Source organism: Gordionus sp. m RMFG-2023, chromosome 3, assembly GCF_954871325.1.
Source record: "Gordionus sp. m RMFG-2023 chromosome 3, tfGorSpeb1-WG-v2, whole genome shotgun sequence".
Taxonomy (NCBI): Eukaryota; Metazoa; Nematomorpha; class Gordioida; order Chordodea; family Parachordodidae; genus Gordionus; species Gordionus sp. m RMFG-2023.
Window position 1 is genome coordinate 13,084,225 of NC_088777.1, and position 23,856 is coordinate 13,108,080.

The 23,856-nt window shown below is 25.6% G+C and overlaps 1 protein-coding gene across 2 annotated transcripts; it reads left to right on the top strand.

Annotated features, from left to right (window-relative positions):
* Positions 1–571: 571 nt before the first annotated feature.
* LOC135926219 (organic cation transporter protein-like) lies at positions 572–23,469 on the top strand. 2 transcript variants are annotated; one of them, XM_065462008.1, is made up of 12 exons: positions 572–839; positions 8,065–8,168; positions 11,159–11,285; positions 11,422–11,618; positions 11,685–11,873; positions 12,245–12,349; positions 12,536–12,667; positions 20,142–20,227; positions 20,593–20,710; positions 22,075–22,147; positions 22,450–22,606; positions 23,061–23,469. In XM_065462008.1, the coding sequence occupies exons 1-12, from the start codon at positions 588–590 to the stop codon at positions 23,312–23,314; spliced, it is 1,794 nt and encodes a 597-aa protein (XP_065318080.1). In that variant the 5' UTR covers positions 572–587; the 3' UTR covers positions 23,315–23,469. The 2 variants fall into 2 exon arrangements, with proteins under 2 accessions (XP_065318080.1, XP_065318081.1); XM_065462009.1 differs by lacking the exon at positions 572–839 and adding an exon at positions 2,064–2,389.
* Positions 23,470–23,856: the final 387 nt, after the last annotated feature.

Consider the following 23,856-nt stretch of genomic DNA (forward strand, 5'->3'; position numbering starts at 1 on the left):
TATCATTCGAAATTTTAAAAATAGATGTCCAAGCTTTGGCAAACAAAATCTCCAGGCATACATAATAGTATTTTGGCTAAAATCTTAATCGGGCCGTTTTTAAAATCGACCTTAAATCGGGCTTTTTAATAACACTAGTAAAAAGTAACGGAAAAATATATTTAAAATAGTTAAAAACATTAAAATTGAATACCTAAAAAAGAAAGGATAAAAGACTAATAAATAAGAATGACTATATGATTATATTTATCTTTAATAATAACTGATCGAACAAGAAAAAATTAAAAGAATATTGCATTTTCTAAAAATATCATTCATTCTTAATCATATGGAAATAATATGAAAATTTTAAAAGAATATTACTTCTAAAAAAATTATCCATCCTTAATCATATGGAAATAATAAAATTTTATAAGAATATTACATTTTCTAAAATTATCATCCATCCTTAATCATATGGAAATAATATGAAAATTTTTAAAATTTTAAATATTTAAAAATTTAATTCGATGACGTTAGATAATATCATAACTACATTAGGGTTTGGTCCATACCAACTCAAGAATTATATTTTAGCTTCTTCTTTAATGCTATTCCAACCATTGCAGATGTTTGTGATAATATTTATTGCCAAAAAAATGCCTTATCATTGCAATATTCCTGTAAATGCTTCAATTAATGATTGGATCCCTCATAAAACCCATGATTCTGATCCTGCCAATTATGAAAGCAATGGAATTATTTATTCTTCCTGTGATATGTTTTCAACTAATAAAACCGTTGTTCCTTGCTCCAATGGATGGTATTATGTTAGAAGGGAGGAATCTATAATAGCTGAGGTAAATTCTTATAATATGATATATTTTTTATTATATCTTGTTCAATTTTTTCTCTTAGGCACTAAATACAACTAAATTTAAAAGAAGAAAGAGAATAATAAATGGAATAATTAGAAAGGGGTATAGATTTTTGAAATTGTCTACCTGTAAATTAATTTTGTACAGGTTGTCTAGCTAGCTCAACCCATGATAATTATTGTGAAGGAGAAAGACCTAAGTGCCTAATTGGAAGCTTTATTTAAGAAATTATTGAGCCATAAAGATATATCACGAGTTACCTGGCCCATCCTGAAAATTTTTTTTTGCCCATTGCACCATAATAATTATCATATAAATTTAAGTATGATATCTTAAAAAAAATAATATAAAGAAACAGAAATAAATATAGACACAAATATTTATATTCTATCCTATAATGGCCATATTTTTTTTAAATTGTCATGAAAAAAACAAGAAGACATTTATACCCTCCATTTGTTTTTTGAAATCTATATTAATATTATATTCATTATTATTCAAGTTATTACTTTTTGTTGTAAGAGCAAATAAGACCATGTTAATGCCAATAATTTTTTCCCCATTATGATCTTACTTTTTATAAGAATATTAATCATTGAACAACAGATGTTTTAAGTATTATATAAATCATTTCTATAAAAATGATTTTTCTATTTTTAAAAATCTTTACCTTAAAAAATCATATTATTTTTGTTTTATAATTTTTATTTATTTTAGAAAAGTCTCCTTTCTCTTAAAGATGTTGATTTTATAATATGTCATTCATTTTTTTTAACTTTCTTCTTTTAAATAATTTATTGATTTAATAAATCAAAACATAATTCATGCTTTAAGCAAAGCTAAAAATATTTTTTGAAGACCTTCATTTTATGTTACCATTATTGTAAGTAGTTATGAACTATTAAAAGTGCTAGATGCCAAATTTTGATGCAATAATTTAGGTCATTTAAGCTTTCAAATATCTATTGAGGCATTGAAAAGCTTTGAACAGTCTTTTAAGTACTCTTATAAAAAAATTTATTTATTAGATGAAATGGCTAAATGTCCAATGTAAATTAGACTGAAAATTTAATTTTTGATATATATTTTTCATCATTTTTTAATCAGTATGCACCATATTTATTTATTTTTGAGTTATTTCTTATGATTTTTATATGCAATATGCTTTTTTTTGTACAATTCTAATTTTTTTGATCCACTATATTTTTAGCTTTGCATTATTTATGCAGTAATTTTTTTTATACAATTCAATTTTTAAATTGTATCACGATATTTAAACATTTTTTTTATTATTCGCGATTTACTTCTTAATATAGTTCAGCATTATTTTTAGTCCTTTTCGCATATTTTTAGGAGTGTAGAATTAACTACTAAATCTAGTTATTTACCGGAAACTACACTTCAGCCTGGATTTAAAATTTCTTTTATAGCTGATTAAAAAAAAAGCGATATAAATTAGTTCTGCCCTAAATGATTTTCTTAAGGACATACCTGTAAATAAACCGAATTAGTCATTTTTCAGCCATTACGAAGTTTATTGATTAATTATTGCAATATAATATCTATTTTTTTTAAATAAAACTCGATTAAAATTATATTTTTTTTGTTGAATCTGTGATTTTTGCATTTAGATTGAATAGATATTCAATTATTAATTTCTTTATTATATTTTAAGTGCGCAAAAACTCATGACTGAAGGCGCGAATAAACATTGGACCTCTGCACAAAAATTCTGGTCACGCCACTAAGATCAATCGAATTTAGATTATTTAAAATTTTAATCAACTCTTATAAAAATAGTAACATTGAGAATTAATAGATAATTTTTCGTTTTTTATACAAATTTATATTTTTAAAATCCAAATGGTGTGGCAAACATCAATATAAAATAAAAAAAATAAAAAAACGGCAGCACCTATGATCGTGAACTTCTATTACACAAATTATGATTATTATGAAAATTCATAAAAAGTGATTTTAATTTTTTCCGATTTTGAAATCGTTTTGAGTAGTACTTTACTAAAAAGTGACTATTTCATGAGTGGTGCATTTTTTTGATAAATAAGCAAATTTGAGTAACTTGAAATTTAAAAAGTTACAACTATATTTTAGAAAAGTCACATTTAGACCACCTAAAAATAATTAGTTTGAATTAAATTTCCTCCCAAAAAGTAGGTAGTCATGGGTAATTTAGTTCAGAGACCATCATGGGCCGGCCCGCAGGCTCATACCCGGCCCATCTAGCAGGTCTGGGCCGGGCCTGGATTTTTTAACTTTTTTTAATGGGCTGGGCTTGGGCCTAAAATTATTAAATTTAGATTATTTAAAACAGTTGCTAACTTTAAAGAAATATTGCCTTTTTTTCTTCTAATAATAATAAATTTCAGTATTGTAAACAAAATGTTGCCTAAATATATTTAAATATAGTTTATTTTCATTAAATAAAAAAAAATTAAACTTTTGGATGTGGGCTTGGGCCGGGTTGGGAAATTTTTTTGAAACTTATCATGGGCTCCGGGCTTGGGAATTTTTTTTAACATTAGACCGGGCTTGGGCCTAAAAACAATTTCTACTGTCGGCCTGGGCCGGGCTTGGTCAAAAAAATTAAGGCCCATGAAGGTCTCTGATTTAGTAATCTGTTAATAGTTAATTTAACAACACTACAGTTAAAGTTATAATATTTCTAAAATTTCACTAGTAACATTAACTAATCTAGTTGAGCAATAAACTGACGTTGCATTATTACGAGTAATATTGTTAAATAATCAAACTGATGGAAATAAGATTTTTAAAAGTTTTAAATTTTAGAATAAGTAGTAAAGAATGCGAAATATATTTTTTATTATCCAACAATATCGGCGATACTTTTGAAATTTCAATGTATTGTCGTTATACCTCATATGCATTTTAATATCGGTATCAAAAATAGTCATTATTTATTTTTTTATCTTAAAATTAGTTAATTCTATTATTTAAAAATAGTTTATATAATACAATCTCTTCCATTTACCGACTAAACTACAAAGTAAGATATTTGATAGGCTTGCTGACAAGCGCATCTTTCCATTTACCTCTCCCAGTCCATAGCATCATCATATCTCTATTAAATTTTATTCTGTTTTTTAAAAGGAACATTTATATTATTAGCTCAGCATCCGGCCTGTTATAATTTTGAGATAGTTTTAACTGTCTGGAGCGTATTTTTTGCCCTGCTCATAAAAAAAAATTGGACCAAATTTCCCTAGCCCATGATCATTTTTTTTTCTAAAGGTAGAAATCATATATTTGCATTCTAAGTTTTAACAAAAAAAAGCGAATTTCTGGGTTAGCCGGGCCTGCAAAAATATCTAATACAAGTTCAGCCCTGAAAAACATTTTACGTAAGTTACCCTGACCGATTTTTTTTTAGTTCAGTCCAGGCAATCTTTAATTTTTTTTATAGATTATTATCTCATCATGGCATGGCTTTCAAAATGTTATCTAAATTTAAGCGCACTAAAGGAATAATTAATTTGTAGTCAAATTAAGAGCTTATTCACACGTATTAGTAAAATTATAACAATTGAATGTTTAAATAATTTAAATTCCGGTTACAAAACTCGAAATGGTTGCAGATGTTTCGATATATAATATTTTTTGAGTGTCAAACAAGCTGAGTAAATATCTATTTTATTTTTTATGGTTTTATTCTGAATTCATTTTTTATATAGAAAAAAAGAAAAAGAAAGAAAGAAGGAAAAATAAGAAATATTAACAATCATAGGCGTATCCAGGATTTTTTTAGGTGGGGGGGGGGGCTATTAAGTATGATTTGCACCATTCTATTGTAGACCTTTGGTTATATTAGATTTCATTAAAATAAATTTGGATTTTCCTTTTTTTTTTATAAAAATGCTTTTTTTCTAAAAATTTCATAGTCTTAATTTTAATAAGTTACTAATTTTTCTTTAATTCTTCTTTAAAGGGAAAAAAACATTGTTAAAAATGGCGATACTCTTTAATTTAAAATAAAATATTTGATCATTTTAAATATTTAAATTAAATTATCCCGTCTCTCGTTTACTGAATGAATTAATTCTATAAGCGGTTTTCTTTTTCATCTTACTTTCTTTTTTATCTTAATAGGTAGCTTATAAAGTGGGAACTTTTTTGTGTGTTGGATTTAATTAACGGTCATATATATATTTCTATTTTCTATTAATTAATATCAATTCACATCTGAAAAATTATGAAATAATTGGATTGGGGTAGGAGGGGGGGGGGGGGGTATTTTTTAAAATTTTTCCAAGTTTTATCTTTTGTATAGATAATTCTAATTGGATTTCCAAAATCCGGTCCGATCGGATCGGGCTTGATATTTCTTAAAAAAATTTTGGTCGGGTACCGGACTTAAATTTTTAAATATAATATTCAATTTTGTGAAATAAATTTATACATTTTATTTTTTTTGCAAGAAATAAGACGCCATTATTTTTTATTTGTAGAATATTATTTATAATTGTAAAAATTTTATACATTTAAATAAAATCGGGCCTAGTGGGCAAATAATTTTAATTTCGGACCGGGATTTTCTGGATAAATAAAAAATAGATTCATTCGATATTGGCCGGACAAATTTTTTTTTAAATTTCGAGCTGGGCTTGAAAAATTGAGCCCAATGCAGATCACTAATTCTAGTTTATAACTATAAATATTTTTAAATTTTTTTAAAGCCAAAATAAACATTGTATTTTTTTATACCATATAATTAATTTTAATTTAATATTGCAATATCACAGGTATAACATTTTTTTCTCGTTAACTAAATTTTGTCTTGTAATTATTACCTTTTTTTTATCTGATAAAATTTTTACAAATATTATAAAATAGCAATTTCGACTTAAAATTAAATAAATATATAAAATATTTTGTTTGAACTATTCAAAATAAACAATTAATGAAATAGCTACCAAATATATATGTTGTTTAACAACACTACTTTAAAAAGGTAATGCGTTATAGTTATAACTATTTCCTCAATAAAATAGCTTTCTCCTGATGCACTATATCTGCATTTCTTAATGTAATGTCGCTACTTAAAATATGTCTTATTTTTTTCTTAAGAAATAATATTTCAGCCCCAATTATTGTATGAATAATCGCTAATGAAATTCTTTTATTAAATTTGAAATATAAACAATTCTAATACAGAATAAAAAATTTCCAGATTTTTATAATACATTATTAATTATATATGATTCTATTTAAATACCTGCTAATTTGACTTTATCAACTTGCATGTTATTTTTATATAACCACTAAAGAACGCTTAATGATCTAATTTGACATTACAATATAATTATATAATAAATTCAATTTAATTTTCAGGTTAATATATGCTCTTGTATTATATTAGGTTTTAACTTTTCTCCATTTTTATGTTTCAATTTTGGCCATATAAACGTTCTATTTTTTTAAGTTTTTATGATATACTTTCTATTAGTAGTGAATTGCAGAGTTGTTAATCAGTAGCGCGCTACCGCTATCGCTATTTGTCAAAAAATGTAGCGCGCTATTAGCTACTTTTTATCAAAAAAAAATTTAGAAACAAATTTGTATTATTTTTTGCTTATAATGATATTGTAAAGTAAATATATAAAAATCAACATTTATAAATATTAAAATAAAGTTAGTTTTGATTATAAAAAAATTTATGTAAAAAAAATGGTAATTTGTTGCATTTTATAAGTTTTTACCTTGTGTTATGTGTCCAACTATTTGCCATATCTCTGATAACTCTACTATTAGAGCATCTTTCATCACTTTAAAGTTATCTGCTATTTTATTCATTAGTGTCTGGCGGCATAAAATTGTTGTACCAGGGGATAGAGTTTTAATTATCATGGTAAATGATGAATTATCAACTAAGGACATTGGCTGAACTGTATAAATTATAAAATCAACAATAACTTTATCAGCCAATTTCTGAGAAATATTGGCATTTGTATTATTAATTAATTTGGTTTGAAATGAATTAGTCTTTTTGGATGTAGAGTCGCCTATACCAAAATTATTTAGATGTTTCTCAATTTCCTTAAAATTATTGGCATGAACAGTCTTATAAAATAAATACTATTAGAATGTAAAAATGACAATTTACCTTTAGGTGTTTCTTGAGGTTATACTGGATTGATTTGAGGAAATATTTTTTTTACATTTTAAACAAATAAATTTGAAGCTAGTTTTGGTTTTTATATTTATTTTAAAAAAATTTTTAAATCTAGGGAATGGGAGATTTGTATTATAGCTATTATGAACATTTTCTTCCCTGGTATCTTCCATTTCATTAATATCATTGTCTGAATCACTTTCAACGATTTGGATATCCATAGGTGATGACATTTTAAATTATTAACACGTGATTTAGGTTCATAATACAAATGAAAATATAAATTACAAATTGAAAATATATTTCAATTTCAAAATTAAATAATAAATCATAAAAATTATATTTAATTATGATATTATATTAAAATTTTCATGTTTATACTTACCTCGCTAAAAAATTAAATAATTACAAAAAAAGTAGCCGCTATTAGCTATAGCTACCAAAAAAGATAGCACGCTAAGTAGCGTGCTACAAGTAGCCCGCTACTTTAACAACTCTGGTGAATTGCATATAGAATCTGACAAATTTATTATAATGCTAGCATTTTTAGTTCTAGTTTTTGAATGTAGGCGCCCATAGATGTAAAATAGAATCTGCTGTGTTTACAACATATTTAATTCCTAAATTTTAATTGCCCCCCCCCTTTTTTGTTATCGCAAATGACTAGCCATACAAAATTCGAAAGTGAAAAACAAGTATCATTGTCAAGCAAAGGCTGTTATTTTATACAACCACATTTTCTACCATATTAATATATATGCGTAGCTAAGGGAGTTGTATCAATTCTAAAGCACCGGATTCGTTGATTAAAAATGACACATTTTCGATGTTATTATTGGCTTGGAATATTAGCACACATAATCGATAAAAAAACATATAACGGAATTAATTGTAGATAAGGATCTTTTTTACTTTCCACTTACAGGCCATGCTTGACTTTTCGTAAAATTTTAACCGGTCCCCCAGGCAAGAGTGCAATTTTTAAAAAAATGGATAATAATTTAAAACATATATATTTTCATTCCAGAAATTCATTTAAAAATTGTAAAAAATTTTCAGTGGGATTTAGTGTGCCGCCTAGACTATTTGGTTCCGTTAGCCGCTTCCGTATTCATGGGTGGTAGTGTTCCGGGAGCTATCATATTCTCTATCCTTTCTGACAAGTTTATATTTTAACTTATTCTTTATTGAATTGAGGAAAATGAATTTAATATTCGAGTGAACTATTAAATACTAGTGTTGTTATAACTGTTAGAAGTTAATATAATTTAGATTTTAAGAAATACTAAATGGCTGCTACTTTTAAAACTAAGTCCCATTGATTTATTTTTATTAAAACATTTAGTTCTCTCAAAGTTGTATTGAAATGATTGTTAAAAATAAATTTTTACTATTCGAATATATTTGATCCCTGAGACCAATCTGAGCCTGATTCTGGCTCCGATTTGAGCCTTTGAAATCGGATTAGATCTATCGGACTACATTTCTTGTTCTGAAAGAAAAAAATAGGTTGAATGCAAGACTCAGCGTTATATATCTTCTTTTTTTTGTAAGAACTTACTTTTCTCATTTATTTATAGCTTATTATTTTTAGTAATTAAGAACTTTTCATTTAAAATTATTTGTAAAAATGACATGTACAAAAACTATAATAAAATAAAGTTAAAAATCCTAAAATTTTTATTTATTTATGGATTTAACAATTGTGTTCCCAAATAGGAACCATAATTATATTCAAAAATTTTGATTTGTATTTTTTGTCTTAATACATAAAAATTCTTTCGCTTCCTTGGTTAAATGTCTAATTTTACTAAGACTTTTTAAAAACTTAAATGTTATAGGCGGAAAAGAGCCGCAAGTGATATGACTATTTAGAATGAAAATAAAATTGTTGAGATCCTTATGTTTTTTTGGTTTTAGCTTTGGTAAGCGGGTTGATATTAGTGTTTGAGGGGAATTAAGAGACTCAAGTATAGTCTCTTATTAAAGATTACCGAGGACTTATGAGATTTGGCAACCCATCAGCTTTTAATTTTTAACTGTAAAATCAAAATTAAAGGTTTCATATTTAAACTTTTTTTTAAGATTTAATAAATCAAAAATAATATAAATATTGACTTTCCTAGAAATTGAATTTTAACCAATTATCAATTTTAGATGATGTCTGAATTCACAGTTTGCATGAATATGCGGCGAAGTATACAAAATTCGCGGCTAATAATACAAAAATACAACATATTTTATATACATCACCCCGGGTCATACTAACTGTGAATTCAGGGTAAAGCTGAATTTTTAAGATCCACTTTTATCAAATGATTACAATATTAATTATAGATGATTGTGACTAGGGATGTCAATACCAATAAATCAGATATTGTATTGATTTTTAGAACCAATACCAATAGCTGATAAATTAATCAAATAGTAGTAATATATATTAGTCTAAAATATAACACGATTTATTCGATATTCGATTCGTATTTTACAAATACGAATAACGAAATTATTCAATTGAAATGACTTGAATACGAAAAATATATTATTTGTTCGAAATTATTCTTATTACTCATAAATATTCGTAAAAATTTGATTATTCATACATATATTTAAACATTCGAAATTATCACTAAATATTTGAAATTATTTAAATGTTCATAAATATTTAAAATTATTCTTAAGAGATTTAACATATTCCTTGCGAAACTTTTTTTTAAATTTTGTTCGCATTTTTGAATTTTAACAATCCATTTTTTCATTTTTCCAAATATTTTTAAAGAATTTAATTTTCAAATCTAATCGAATATTCAATCAATCAAATGAAACAATGTTTTCATTATTCGAAACAAACAACACAATTATTTTATTCGAATATATGAATCTAATAATGCAGGTATTAGTTTCGTATTTTTGTTGATTAATTAATACAAATAATATCTTATATTTTTAGATTTATTTACTGAATTTTTTAGTTTTATTTTTTGGATAACGATATAAATATTTCCTTGTATATGTCTAATTTACCAAGTGATATTCTTTAGTTTTTAATTTACCGAAAAATATTTTGGTGAAATTATTGATGCAATAATTATTACTTTAAAATGAGTAAAGAAATATCGATCTCGCTTAGCCTATTTATTAGCAATTGTTTTTGTGTATTTGGAAATACATTAATACCAATTATTTATTTAGGATATTTTAAGTGAAATCAAAGATATAGAGAATCAAAGCAAATAATACTTACTATGCAAACATTCCGATTAAACAAGGAATCATCCATCTTTCGGTCGTTTTGAAAATGACCATGTTTATTTTAAGCACAATCAAGAGTTTTAATTATAATAAAAAAATAAACAATGAATATGGATAATAATCATTAAAACCAATACCTAATTAACCAATACCAATAGCATTACAATAAGGGCTGTGAACCAAAACCCTAACTCTGAACCAGAACCTTAAGAACCCTCAATATTTTACTGAAACCCGAACCCTTTTTTAAAATGTAGGGTTCGAGTTCAATAACTTTTTTTTAAAAATATTAAATTTTTATTTATTTTAAAGGATTAATAAAAAACACATATAAAACACAATTTTTTTTGGTTAAAATTATTGGAATTCTTTTATTATATTTTACGCTCCATTTTATGTGAAAATTTTACCTAGATATTTTGTAACATTTTTTTTATAATAGATAATGTTTAATATAATAATATATATTTTGGAAATATTTGTTTTTGTTTGTTGGATTATTAAATTAAATGTAAGACCAAAGAAAAGAACATAATAACAAAGTAAAATAGCTATATTAAATGCAAGTTGCAATGCACTGTCAAAGTTAAGCAAAAAATATCGAAATTTTATTTTTAGCATCTTGATTTTAGAAGATATCATGATAATCCGCTTATATTCTAATTATACTGGTAAATTAATTTTATGGTAAGGGTTAAATATAGTAAAAATAAAGTTTATAAATAAATTTACTAAAGAAACCCAATTTTTTTTAAACCCCGTTGATATATTATGTTATATTTTTTGTATTCAATTATAAATGTACTAATATACCGATTTATAGTATTTGTTTGAATATTCAAATGGGGCTGCTATAGTTTATATATTTACTAATGCTATATATTTTTTAAAAATAAAACAGATACGGAAGGAGATACATGCTATTTTATTCTACTTCCTTTTACTCTATTTCCACCATTTTATCTTCTTTCGCTCCGAGATATTTTATCTTCGTGACACTCCGCTTTATTCAGGGAATAATGCATGCCGTAATTTTTTGATTTATACTAAAGGGGAAAAAAATAAGAAGGTAAAAGGAAAGTGATAAGATAAAAATTAAGAAAAAAAATAATGAAATGAATTATTTAAAATTGAATTAAAATGTTATAAATTTAATGTTTAAAGGGAACGTTCGTTATTCACATTGTAATACTCACGGAACTGCTGCCCAAAGAGAAAAGATATTTGATCCCGATCTTAGCCACATTATGTATGAGTATTGGTTGTCCACTACTCGCTCTCGTATCTTTTATGATTCCGGCTTGGAGAAATTTGCAATTAGTAGCTGGGCTTATGTTGGCCCTCTATGTATTAAGCACTTTGTAAGTTTTTATTTTTTTTTGTATTTCCTTTGATTTTTTTAAAAAACCTATCCTATTTAAAATAAGCTTTTTAGACGAATCTATATATTGGTTAGCAGACAATGGCTACTCTCATCGCGCCAAATCTCTCATCATAAAAGCTGCCAAATGGAACAAATGCCAGTTGCCTCCTGATTTTGAACGGGTTTCAATAGAAGTATATTCGAAAAATCACGAAAAAGATGGTGGATTGACTGGATATAAACCGAAAATAGAGTTATTTTATTCTACTTGTTATTTTATCTCTCCTATGTTAAAAATAAGTAAATATAGTTAACGTGATCAAACACGTGGCATTTTTTGCTTGCTTAATTATAAAAGAAAATCAACACGCCCACAGATTTTTTTATATAAAAAGAACACATTTAGATTGGTTTGTAAATCAGTCTGTAATCACTTTATACAACATAAAAGTAAAAATACAATTGTTATTTTTATGTAGATTTTTTATGATCATTGTAAGGAGGAAGTTATTTTAAATATTTTTCGCCATTTTGAAAAGAAATAAAAAAGAATGACATAAGGAAATAGTTAAAGTAAGAAGGACAATAAAAAAAACAATTATAAATAAATATATTAAAATAAAGGTATGAAGACAGCGAATTAAAAAGCGAGCCTAGAATAGCGGTCTTTAAAGATTTATTTACCCATCCCGAACTTAGGAGGAGGAATCTTCTTATCGCCTTTGGAACGTAAAAAAATAGCATTATATAATATTGAAGTGAAAAATATCTATTCAGGGTAGTTTTAAAAAATATCAGGAGATTTATTAACTTTTTACGTTTTTATTCTTTTTTTTTTACTAATTTGAGGTCAATTTTTATCTACTAGGAACATATGAGATTTTTTAGTACATTTTATTTTATTTTTTGTTATAGGTTTTTCATGTCGCAAGTATATATGGGGTTGACCTTTACTACTAATGTACTTCCGGGAAGTATTTATGTCAATTTCACTCTTATCGGATTGACGGAACTTCCTGGAAAATTGCTTTCATTATTTGCCATCAAGTATACTTTGTATTCCATTCTTCTTTCTAATGTCAATTTTCTTTCAATTCTATTCTTATTTTTGTTCTCTAAATTTTCCCTTTTATTTTATATATTCTTATATATTTTATAATTATACTCTTAAAAAGTGAAAAAGCCTTCTTTGATTTGAGGCATTGACCCATATTAAAGAACTGCTTAATATTAAATCTCTATCTCAGCTTTATGGGCAAAATTGGGTTAATGGGATTAAAATCTTTCAAATATTCAGGCTCATACGCAGGAATTTGCTATGGGGACTGGGGGGGGGGACTGTTTTTTAGTAACTTTAGGAGTTATTTAGGAATATTTTAAGTTTCAGAAATTTAACAGGACTAAGTATTATAAAATATTAACCGTTTCTAATACACAAATTCAAATATTCAGGGTTCTCCATTCAAAAAAAAAAAAATCTCAGTCATAAAAGGAAAAGATTCAATCAAAAAAGGAAAAGGTCCGATCAAAAAAAAGGAAAAGTATCAATAAAAAAGGTAGTCAAACAAAAAAGGAAAAGGTTCAATCAAAAAAGGAAAAGTGTCATTCAAAGGAAAAGTGTCTATCAAAGGAAACGTCCCAAAAGAAAAGGAAAAGGGAATTCCCATTTTTTTGAAAAATCTATGAAATTTTTTTCTTGTTAATTTTTCTTAAATTTTTAGATTTCTTGTTTTATTTTATTTCTAACTTTTTGAAACTCTTTAAGTTCTTTTTAATCTTTATTTTTCTTAATTATTTCTCTTCTTATTTTTGATCATTCTTTTTTGTCTTTTTAAAAAGGATTTAATTTTATTTTATTTCTCATTGGCACATAATTTTTTTTATTGGTATTTTTTGCATATCAAATTATTTAATTACAATTAAGATGTATAATATCGAAACAATAATTTCCCACTTCTATATTTTGGAATATAGGTCTCCATATTGCTAAAATAATTCTTTGCATTCTCCTCAGATATTCCTTCACCCTATTAAACGAATTAATTCCTACTCGTTATTAGGATTTTGATTTCTGACAAAATCCTTCTATTAAAAAAACACATTTTTAATGGGATTAATATAAGGACTTTTTGGTGGTAAATATTTTAATGTATATTCTCTTCTTTACATCGATTCTCTAATTGTATGGTTATGGTGAAATGGAACATTATCCATCACAAAGATCATATTAATCATGTTATCTTCTTCAAAATGATTTAGTATTTCATTCACAAAGTTGCTAAAGTATATAGAGTTACAGGGGCTATCAAGAACCTCGAATCTGAATATTCCCGCAATCGTGATAGCAGGCATGATAGTAATTCATTGTCATTATCCCTTGAACATGGCTTTTTATTTTTTTGTAAATATCCATATAACCGTTTTATCGATATTGAAAACCCGCTCTCATCGATAAAGATTTTTTCTTTCATATAGGCTACATCTTCAAACTAATTCGTGTATTCTTTGCGAATCTCGATATTTGATTCTGTATTTTCTTTCACTGAACATAGTGATACCCTTTTAAAACTATACCTAGATCTAGACCTGTGCGCCGCTGGTCAAATAAGCTGCCGCCTGTGATTTTTGACCACGCCGCCGTCCAAAAGGCTTTTGCGCTCAACACGCCACCGCCGTGACGGCATGTCGGCGGTATACATATTTTTTATTAAAAATAATATTTATTTTATATATTATTTATGAAGAAGAAAAGTAATATTAAATATTTTTTAAATTTTTAAATTCGATTCTATTTTTAAAATAAATAACATTGTTGCTATTAAAACATTTGATTTGTAACAAGTTGATATGCTATTATTTATTAATTTACAGAAAAGGTATTGATATATTATTATATATTTTATTCTTTATTTTTGTTGTTTCAAATCCTTTGTATAAGACCATCACATCAATTATTATAAAGTAGTAATACAATATTTTCTTGATGCAATCTACAACTCATCATATAAAATTTATTTTTTATCATAAAAGGGAATTTTAATTATTGATAAAGATGGTGAGGATAAAACTAATTATTCATTTTCAGAGTAAATTTTTAAAATATTTTTGAATTTTTTAATTAGTTATCCAATCAAATCTTTTTCAAAAATTATCAGCATCAAACATAATAAAAAAAAACTTGACAAATATGACTTATCATGTAAAGAAGAAATATCTAAACAAAATTTAAAATTATTTATCAAACCCATGTAAAAGATGCAACTAACCCAATAAAAAAAAAGTATCTGGTAAGGAATTATGTTCTCATGTGTTGCAAGGATTTAATGCCATTCTCTTCTATAAATATTACTGGAATGCAAGATTTTCTAAAGGTTATTTGTAAAATAATTATAATTTTTTTTAGTGCAATCTTAATTTTTATTTTAATTGTTAAAATATCTAATTATTTTATTATAGAATATTTAAATAAAACTGATCTCATCCCACATTTATTTTTAAGTCATCATGTTTTTATTATTAACTTTTTATAATGTAGAAATATGGCATCTCAGATACAAACTTGGCCGGAGTGGATTGATGATGTGTATTTATCAATGAAAGCATACACATGTCAACAATCCAAAATTTTATGCTATAACTTTTGATACGTGGGCCGACAAATATAGACGACGAAATTATATTATCTTTACATTTCACGAAATAGATAATAATTTTATTTTTTACATTGACTACACATTATGTCACTCAAAAACATACCGCTGAAACTATTCTTTCCGAGATAGAAAAATTTGATAATGAATTTGATTTAGGGTCCAAGAAAATTCAAATGGTTACGGATACAAGACCCAATGTAAAGAAAAGTGTTCACCTAGGAGATTATGATCATCATTTAGGTATAGGATATGGATTACATAATCTAGTGATAGTCGTTGTAATAAAAATAGTTAATAAAATAGAAAATCTCATTTAAAAAGTGATTGCCTTAAAATTCAAAACATCGGATTTTGAAAATGTAAAAGATATCGAAAATAGGAAATGTTATGAATCGATATCATTTACATCGGATATTTTAGATTTGGATGATAATGATCCTTTTTATGGAGATCGTTTTGGGTTTGATGATGATATGCAAATCAAATATCATATGAGAAAAAACAAAACCTTAAAATTAAATATGCCTACACGTTGGCTCCAGTATTTTAAAAATACTGAAAGGTTTGATTAATAACAAAAATCCTATAAATATTCTATTAATTGGAATGGAGAAACCGGACCTCAAATTATTTAACTCCGATTGGGACTTGGTACATGAACTTTTAAATTTCTTAAACTGTTGAATTTTTATCCGCCCAAAAAGGGTTTACTATAAATTTATTCTTATTATTTCGTAGTGAAATTAAAAATCATTTAATCGTAAAAGAATATGATAATCCTCACATAGCATCCCTTAAACAAAATATCCTTACTAAATTTGATAATTTTATCATAGATTTCCAATAACCGATCTTCAAATAGTATTTTAAAATACATAAATTAGTTTTTTTATATTATTTCTCTTTGTTTTATTTTTTACTTAGGTCTTTGGAGCACCTTTGGATTCTCGTTTTCAATATATAAACATAGTAAATGAATATTTAAAGGAAGAAAATATTACTCCGGTGCAATTTTTATGTAAACACTCTACCTCTCTGTTGCCTTGGACAAATTAACCGAATGTGAAACGACGGAAGTTGTTTCAGAATTCGATTATCTTAAGTTATTGGCTACCAAACATTCATATATTCATAACAATAATCTGGAACAACAAGAATATTTAAATAGTCTAGAAAATGAGTGTTATTCATATTTTCGCCTTATAATTTAGAGATAAATGATATCTATATTTTTGGAAGATAAGAGCATTTCCTAAACTTTCAATATTAATTAGAAAAGTCCTGTGCATTCCAGCTATGAGCACACCCAGCGAGCGTGTATTTTTCATAGCTGGGTACAATCTGAACTCTCATTATGTCTTATAAATCTAATTAAAGTAATATTTATACATGATAATTATAACTTAATGAAATCGTTAAATTATAATTATAAACATAATAAAGGATAAATTTTATTTTAAAAGTGTTTCCAAAGAGTTTATAATTTTAATTAAAAAATTTAAGTTAGAAAAATATTCGATTTTTGTGACGTCGTCTAAGTATTCGCCGCCGCCAGCCGGTCGTTTTAAAAAAGGAAACGCCGCCGTCGATAATGCAGCCGGCGCGCAGGTCTACCTAAATCCTGATAGTAACCTTAATACCGTATTTTTTTATATTTCTACATCATATCTTTCATTAATCATTTTACATAACTTTTTTAAGGATAAAGTGCAATCCAAATTTATACAATTTAATATATATTCTTCCTGTTTTTGATTTAATTTCTTGCGTGCACGTGTTGGGTAAACTACCATTTTTAAATGGGAGTATTTAATATTTGTCTATAGCTTACTTTAAAACATGATATTATCTTTTTTTTAATGCGCCAATTATTAGTTTGTTGCACTGTTAATGTTTTTTCCCTTATTGCTATCATATCTTCATGTTTTTATTTTTTAATCAAAAATAAATTCTTTTTAAAATATATACTCATCAAATGAAATGAATGGCAAAAAAGGCTATATTTATTTAGATTATAACATTTATCTCATTTTTACGTTTAATTTTTTGTAAATCAAAGAATATAGTATTAAAAATAATTACAAAAAAATTATTTACTTGCTCAAAAGTAGTGAATGCTTCTTGTATAAATATTAAAATTTTAAAAATTATTATATATGATTACATTTTATTAATTCACATGTCGTTTAGTATTATAGTTCAAACTTATTCAATTTTAAAAAGGTACATTATAACCTAACGATTAATTGAAATTCAGCAATTGGAGTTTAATAATTTAATATGCAAAACTAATTTTAAAAAAATTATCTGTCAATGAGAAATAAAAATTAAATGAAAATTATAATAGATAATTTTCAAAAAGACAATAAAGTATGATCAAAAATGAGAAGAAAAAAAAATTGAAAAAACTTAGAGTTGCAAAAAGTTAGAAATAAAATAAGAACAAAAAATAAAAAATCTAAAAATTTATAAATTTTTTTTAAATATTGAAAAAAATAACGATTTTCTTTTTCGAGTGGTAATTTTTCTTTTTTGATTGATACTTTTCTTTTTTTGATCGGTCCTTTTCCATTTTTGTTTGGATCTTTTCTTTTTATGATTGACCCTTCTCCTTTTTTGATCATACATTTTCCTTTTATATTGATACTTTTACTTTTTAAATTGGGATTTTTCTTTTTTATATGGGAAACCCTTATAAGGGTCAGTTGATATTTTAAAATAAAATTCTCAATCTCCCTCTTGGTTTTTTTTATTATTTAAATCAAGGTTCTTGATTCAGCATAGTACTAATCTATAAATATTTTTACCGCAGAATCCTTCCTAATCTATTTCAAATCTGGATAGAGAAAAAAATTAACATTTGGCAGATTTTCATTGTGAGGATATTAAAGTATCCCATGAAGCATACTAGCTAAATGCAAACTATGGTATAAAAGGTTAACAACAATTGATAAGTTCTTAAAAGGTTAACAACAATTGATAATGTTCTAAAAAAATTTGTAGAATCTTTGCATAATTTCAAACATATTTTATATTATTTTCCTATAACAAAATCTTTACTCATCAGTACTTCCACCCATGAAATAATTTTATTTTCTTTAAGAGGAATAAAAACATGCTTGAGAAATACTACACCTGAAGATAGATTAAATGGGTTAGTTCTTCTTAATATACATGGGGAGTTTGCACAAAGCGCTGATTAAATCATTAAAAAATTAGCTCAGTCACAGAGAAGATTGAATTTCGTATAAATTTATATTTTGCTTTTTAATTATATTTTTTCCCAATTTTTTTGATGAATACTGTGTAAGTTTAAATATATAAAATAATTCTTAGTATTTTTTTGCCTTTAATCTATATTTACAACATTTTTTTAATATATATATAATTTAAATTTATACATAAAACTTTAAATGTTTAAAAAAATTTATATTTTTTGCAAAGTTATTTTTCGAGACATTTATTTAATAGATAGTCACTTGTGCTAGTCCAATTATTTCCCCTTCCCTCATCCAAAGCAAATTTATATGCACGTGCCTCTTATCTTAATATAAATAATAAATTATTATTGTACTATGAATTTTATCAATATTTTTAAAATATAACAACAGGAAGAAAATGAAATTAATATAAAATTCATCAAAAAATAAAGTTAAATGAGTTTTTTTTAAACAAAATTTTAAAAAAAAATTCTGTAATTGTCAAGAAAATGAAAAAGATACAAGATTTTTTTTGCAAATAAAGTGATTTAGTTAAAGATATAAACCTTATTAAAAAGTGTCTAAAATATACTGAGTACAAGATACAAATGATCTTATCAATTATTCGCAGTACTTACTGCACAACTCCGAGTATTGTATAAATCTTTTTACTACTAAAATGATTGCAACGCTTATATCTTAATTCAATTTGAGAGCCCCTTATTTCGCTTAGTGACAGGGGTTTGAACCGAACCCGAAGAAGAAAACCTTGGTTTTTGGGAAAATAATTTGAAACCGAACTTGAACCCGGAGAAGAAACCCTGGTTTTTGGGAAAATAATTTTAAACCGAATCGAACCTGAACCCTGTTTATAAAATTTTCAAAACCCCCCGGGAATTTTATTTGAACTCGGGTTCAACCGGGTTCAGTGTAGTGTTTAAATTAATATAAGATATTTGTATAATTGAACAAATATTAATAATTTACTTGACATTTTATAATATTTTCAAATTTCCAATTAAATGAATTGTCAAAAAATTTTAAACAACCTAATTCATTTACTTTATTTGTAAATTTTTTTAAATTTATTTTCAAAGATTCCTTTTGGATTGTAATAAATTTTAAACAATTAAATTCATTTACGCCATTTATTTTTAGTTTTTAACTTTTTCTCAAACATTATTAATTAGAGGAAAATGAAAGTGAACAAGTCAAAGTAAAAATTATTATATTGGATATTGTTAATTTAAAGAAATACGACTAAATAAAATTTTTTAAATCTATACATGACTATGCTTTGTATTTTTAACTATATTTTATTTTATAAATAAAATAAAAAATTTATTTTTTATACCAAATTTATGTCTGGTTTTTTAATTATGATTTAAATATAGAATATTTTTTTTATCAATTAAAAAATTATTAACCCCGAGCTGAACCCGAAACCAAACCCGGGTCGAACCCGAACCGAACCCACTTATTTTTTAACCTTGAACCGAACCCAAGCTTAACCCGGGGAAAAGTTTTGCCGGGTTCGCATCCCTGGTTAGTGATATTGATGCGTATATTATGGAGTTACCATATTTATTGTTGTATCAAGGTTTGTAAAATGAAAGTGGTAGATTATGACATTTTCAATTATATATATATATTTTCTAAATATTGCAGGATTGGCAGAAGAAAACCTATATTTTTGCTTAATTCACTTTCCGCTCTTTTTCTGTGCTGTCAAATTTTTCTGCCGCTCTTTGAGGGTAACACTTATATACTATTAACATTTTCCTATTTTATTCACAAATATGCCCATTATTTCTTAATTTTTCGTTTTCGGCTGGTTTTCTTTTAGTCATTACGAGTTATTTATGAAATCCAGAAGAAATCCCGCCCATCATAACGATTTTCATTTTAAACAGCTATTCGTTTGGTTTAGATTTATAAAAATTAATTTTAAAACATATCTCTTCTACAGTATTTTCTTTCTCCTGTAGGAATGATAAAAAAAATGGAACGTTTAAGGCAAAGCTTACATATTTGGACAATAGTTATATCTTAATTTCAATCTTTATCTATCTTTCTTACTTTTCCTTACATCTTTCATACTTTAAAATATTGCAAAAAGAAAGCAATGGCAAAGACATATTAAACATAATCTTATTCATGACTAGTCGAAGTCTTATAGGAGGTTCAATCGCCATCATTTTCGTGCTCATCTCGGAAGTATTTCCAACCTCTGTCAGGTACTGTGCTTAATTTTTAAATGACTAAGGAGAGGAAATAAAAATTTCTTTTTTAAATGTCCCTAATTATCAATTTTACAGAGTGGGTGGAACTTTTTTATATTAAGTTTAAGGAGCTTAATTAACAATAAACGCAGTTATTAAATAAGGGGCAATAGTTAAATTAAGTCAAATTATTAATGAATTTTGGAATGAACGTTATATTACGTTCTCCGTGTCTATTTTATTAGTGCAAAATTGTTTTTAAAAAAATTTATATAAAAATCTATAACATTCGTTATTCTCATACGTTGGAAAACTTGGAGTCAGAACTATCTAATATTGTAGTTAACACTTTAGTAGACTCTGGTGGAATTTATAGGACTCCAGGCGTATAAAAATTAATATTAATTTAAAACGCATTCATTATGAACTCAGATTCATTAAATTTATCCTACAATAATATTTATCGGTAGTGGTGTACCCATAAAGCTTTTAAGCAAATAAGCTATTTCCAATATAAAGAGCCAAGATTCAATTTATTTTGGTTTATTAATTTTTAAAATAACTTAAGGAATGAGACCTAATCAAACTCACAAAGGGTAAATACGCAGGTTTTTTTTTTATCAAAATAGATATGTTAGGAATTTTGTTTTTAAATAAATGAACATTAAATCTATGAAATGTTTTTAATTTTATTATTGGACAATTTTTTTTAAAATACGATTTTATTGTTTAAAGAAAAATTAAGTATTTTTGCAGATTTGACGTAAATTATACTCAACATTTTATTTTTGTCTAAGCTGATTAAATTTTTTGGAAAAGTGATTAGGCCACTACGGCCAATATTTTAAACTAGAGTTTAAAGAAAATCTTTTTTTCGCCCAAAATTTTAGGCAAAAAATCTTTGTAAATCACAAAATTAAAGATTTTTTAAAAAAAATTTTGATTTCACCATGAAGGATTTTTTATACATAAAAATCACAAAAGATACTTTAAAAAATTTGGAATTTTAAATCTAAATTTGATTAAAAATGCTATTTTCTCATAAACCATTGAATTTCTATTTTGAAGAGGATCTACCTCTGTTTTAAGCAATATCACAGTTATTGTGTGGTATCGCCTTGATCTAAAATAAATGTTTTACAAAGTTCAAGATTTAATTTATGATATATATATGATCAATTTGAAATTGCGTTTACGTCTCTATTTCTTCATCAGAGTACTGAAGAGTTAATTTCCAGTTCGTATAATAATCATAAAAAATATATTAAAGAAAGATAGAATCAAAACAAATTAAATATTAATATATTTTTAAAAAGATATTATTTTTTATAATATGATTTTTATATATTAGAAAATTTAAAAAAATTAATTGCGAACAGAAATACCGGATATGGGCTTAACAATTCACTCACTCGTTTGGGATTTTTGATTTCCCCTTTCGTTTTTTACCTCGTGGGTACCTTATAAATAATATTTTCAATAGTCAAATCTTACTAAAGGTAATTTTAAATGAGAAAAACAGAAATTTATCTAGATTATCGAATGCTAATGAGAATGGCGCAATATACGTTAAATGAATAATTGAATACTAATGAATCACCAAATCAAAATTTAGACTAATACTTTTAAATTTTTAAACCCTTATTTTTTGGGAAAAAATAAGTGTAGCAAATTATTATTAGGGCCTTTAATGTAAACACAGACGAGAATATTATAACCTAAATGTAAATTAAATATTTTATTTTAACTTACAGCAAAACATTAATGTCGTATTGTTACCTTTAGTAATGGCCGGGTTAAACATGTTATCGGCTGTTTTAATTTCGTTGCTTCCGCCTACAAAAGGCATCCCACTTCCGGAATCATTAGATGATTTAGACAAGGACACATATAGGCTACAACCAACTTGCTGTACGAAACAATATATATATAAGTGATAAGGGGCAGAAAGGAATCAAATATAAACAAAAATAATTGAACCTATTTTGTTATAATTAAAAAAAATTTAAAGGATAGAAAAAGTTTAGAGTTTGGAATTTTAAGAATTAAATTTTTGGGAAACGAAGAAGAAAGCATGATAGATATTTTTTCATTGAAGCCTCTAATCTAACCCCCTCAACTTAGTTAATAAGAAAACCATTGTATCTTTCTACCTTCAAATAAAAATTTCGAAATGAAAGAAAAAGTGAGTAGAAAAAAAATATATTCATATAGGCATTAAAACGGTACCATATATGACGACTTGTGATCCAAAAAGGCCGACTTGTATTTGAGAATTTGAAAAATAGTATTCCTTAAAAAATTTGTTGAAGTAAAGTAATCAAGTTTAATTATTATTTATTTTTTTATATAAAACCCCGAAAAGGTTACTTGTTTCCTAAATATGGTGACCAACATTCCCTACCTAACACTCCTAATCAATCTCGACGACCGTTTATCGAGGATGAGAAACCTAAGCAAGTCACATCATTTAGTAGCGAAGAAATTAATAATTCTTTAAGGCAGGGTCAAAATTCAATTTCAGACAATTCTAGACAACCAGTATCATATACTGGTGCCGATGGTTTTGAAGAAGGGGAAAGAGATGAACCAGGAAATAATAAAGAGACTAATATTTAGAGTGTTAACAACACAAATATCCATAATATAAAAGTGAAGGGCTAATATTCACCGTTTTCCAAATATTTTCTGTAGTTCTTTCTAGTCAATGGCCTTTAAATAAAATGTACAAATTTATAATTATTTTTAAAATGATATGAATCGGGGCAATATAAAGTTCGCATTTTAATATTATTTAGTTTTTAATATATATATTCTAAAGAGTGCATAATTAAAACTGTAATTGTTGGGTATTACTCATTCATTCCTTCGCCAAAAATAAATGATAATTTCCTTAAATTGTTTTTTTGTCTCCAAACTTATTATATTTATTTATTATATAAAGCATTCTGGGGACGCTAATATATTTAAATACTCACTTTATTTAATAACGATATTTTACTATGAAAAATAGTATATAACAGAGTTGGGTAGTACCGCGAATACTTGCATCTAAGATACAAGATCCTTTTGTATCTTGTACTCAGTATCTTATTGACATTTTTAATAAGATACTAGTATCTGTATCTAAGATCCTTTATTTTGAAAAGAATCTTTTTCAT

Coding starts and splice junctions, on each gene's coding strand:
- LOC135926219 (XM_065462008.1), top strand. CDS start 588: ATGCTATTCCAACCATTGCAGATGTTTGTGATAATATTTATTGCCAAA. Junction 840..8,064: donor AGGAATCTATAATAGCTGAG/GTAAATTCTTAT, acceptor AAAAATTTTCAG/TGGGATTTAGTGTGCCGCCT. Junction 20,711..22,074: donor GTATTTCCAACCTCTGTCAG/GTACTGTGCTTA, acceptor AATTGCGAACAG/AAATACCGGATATGGGCTTA.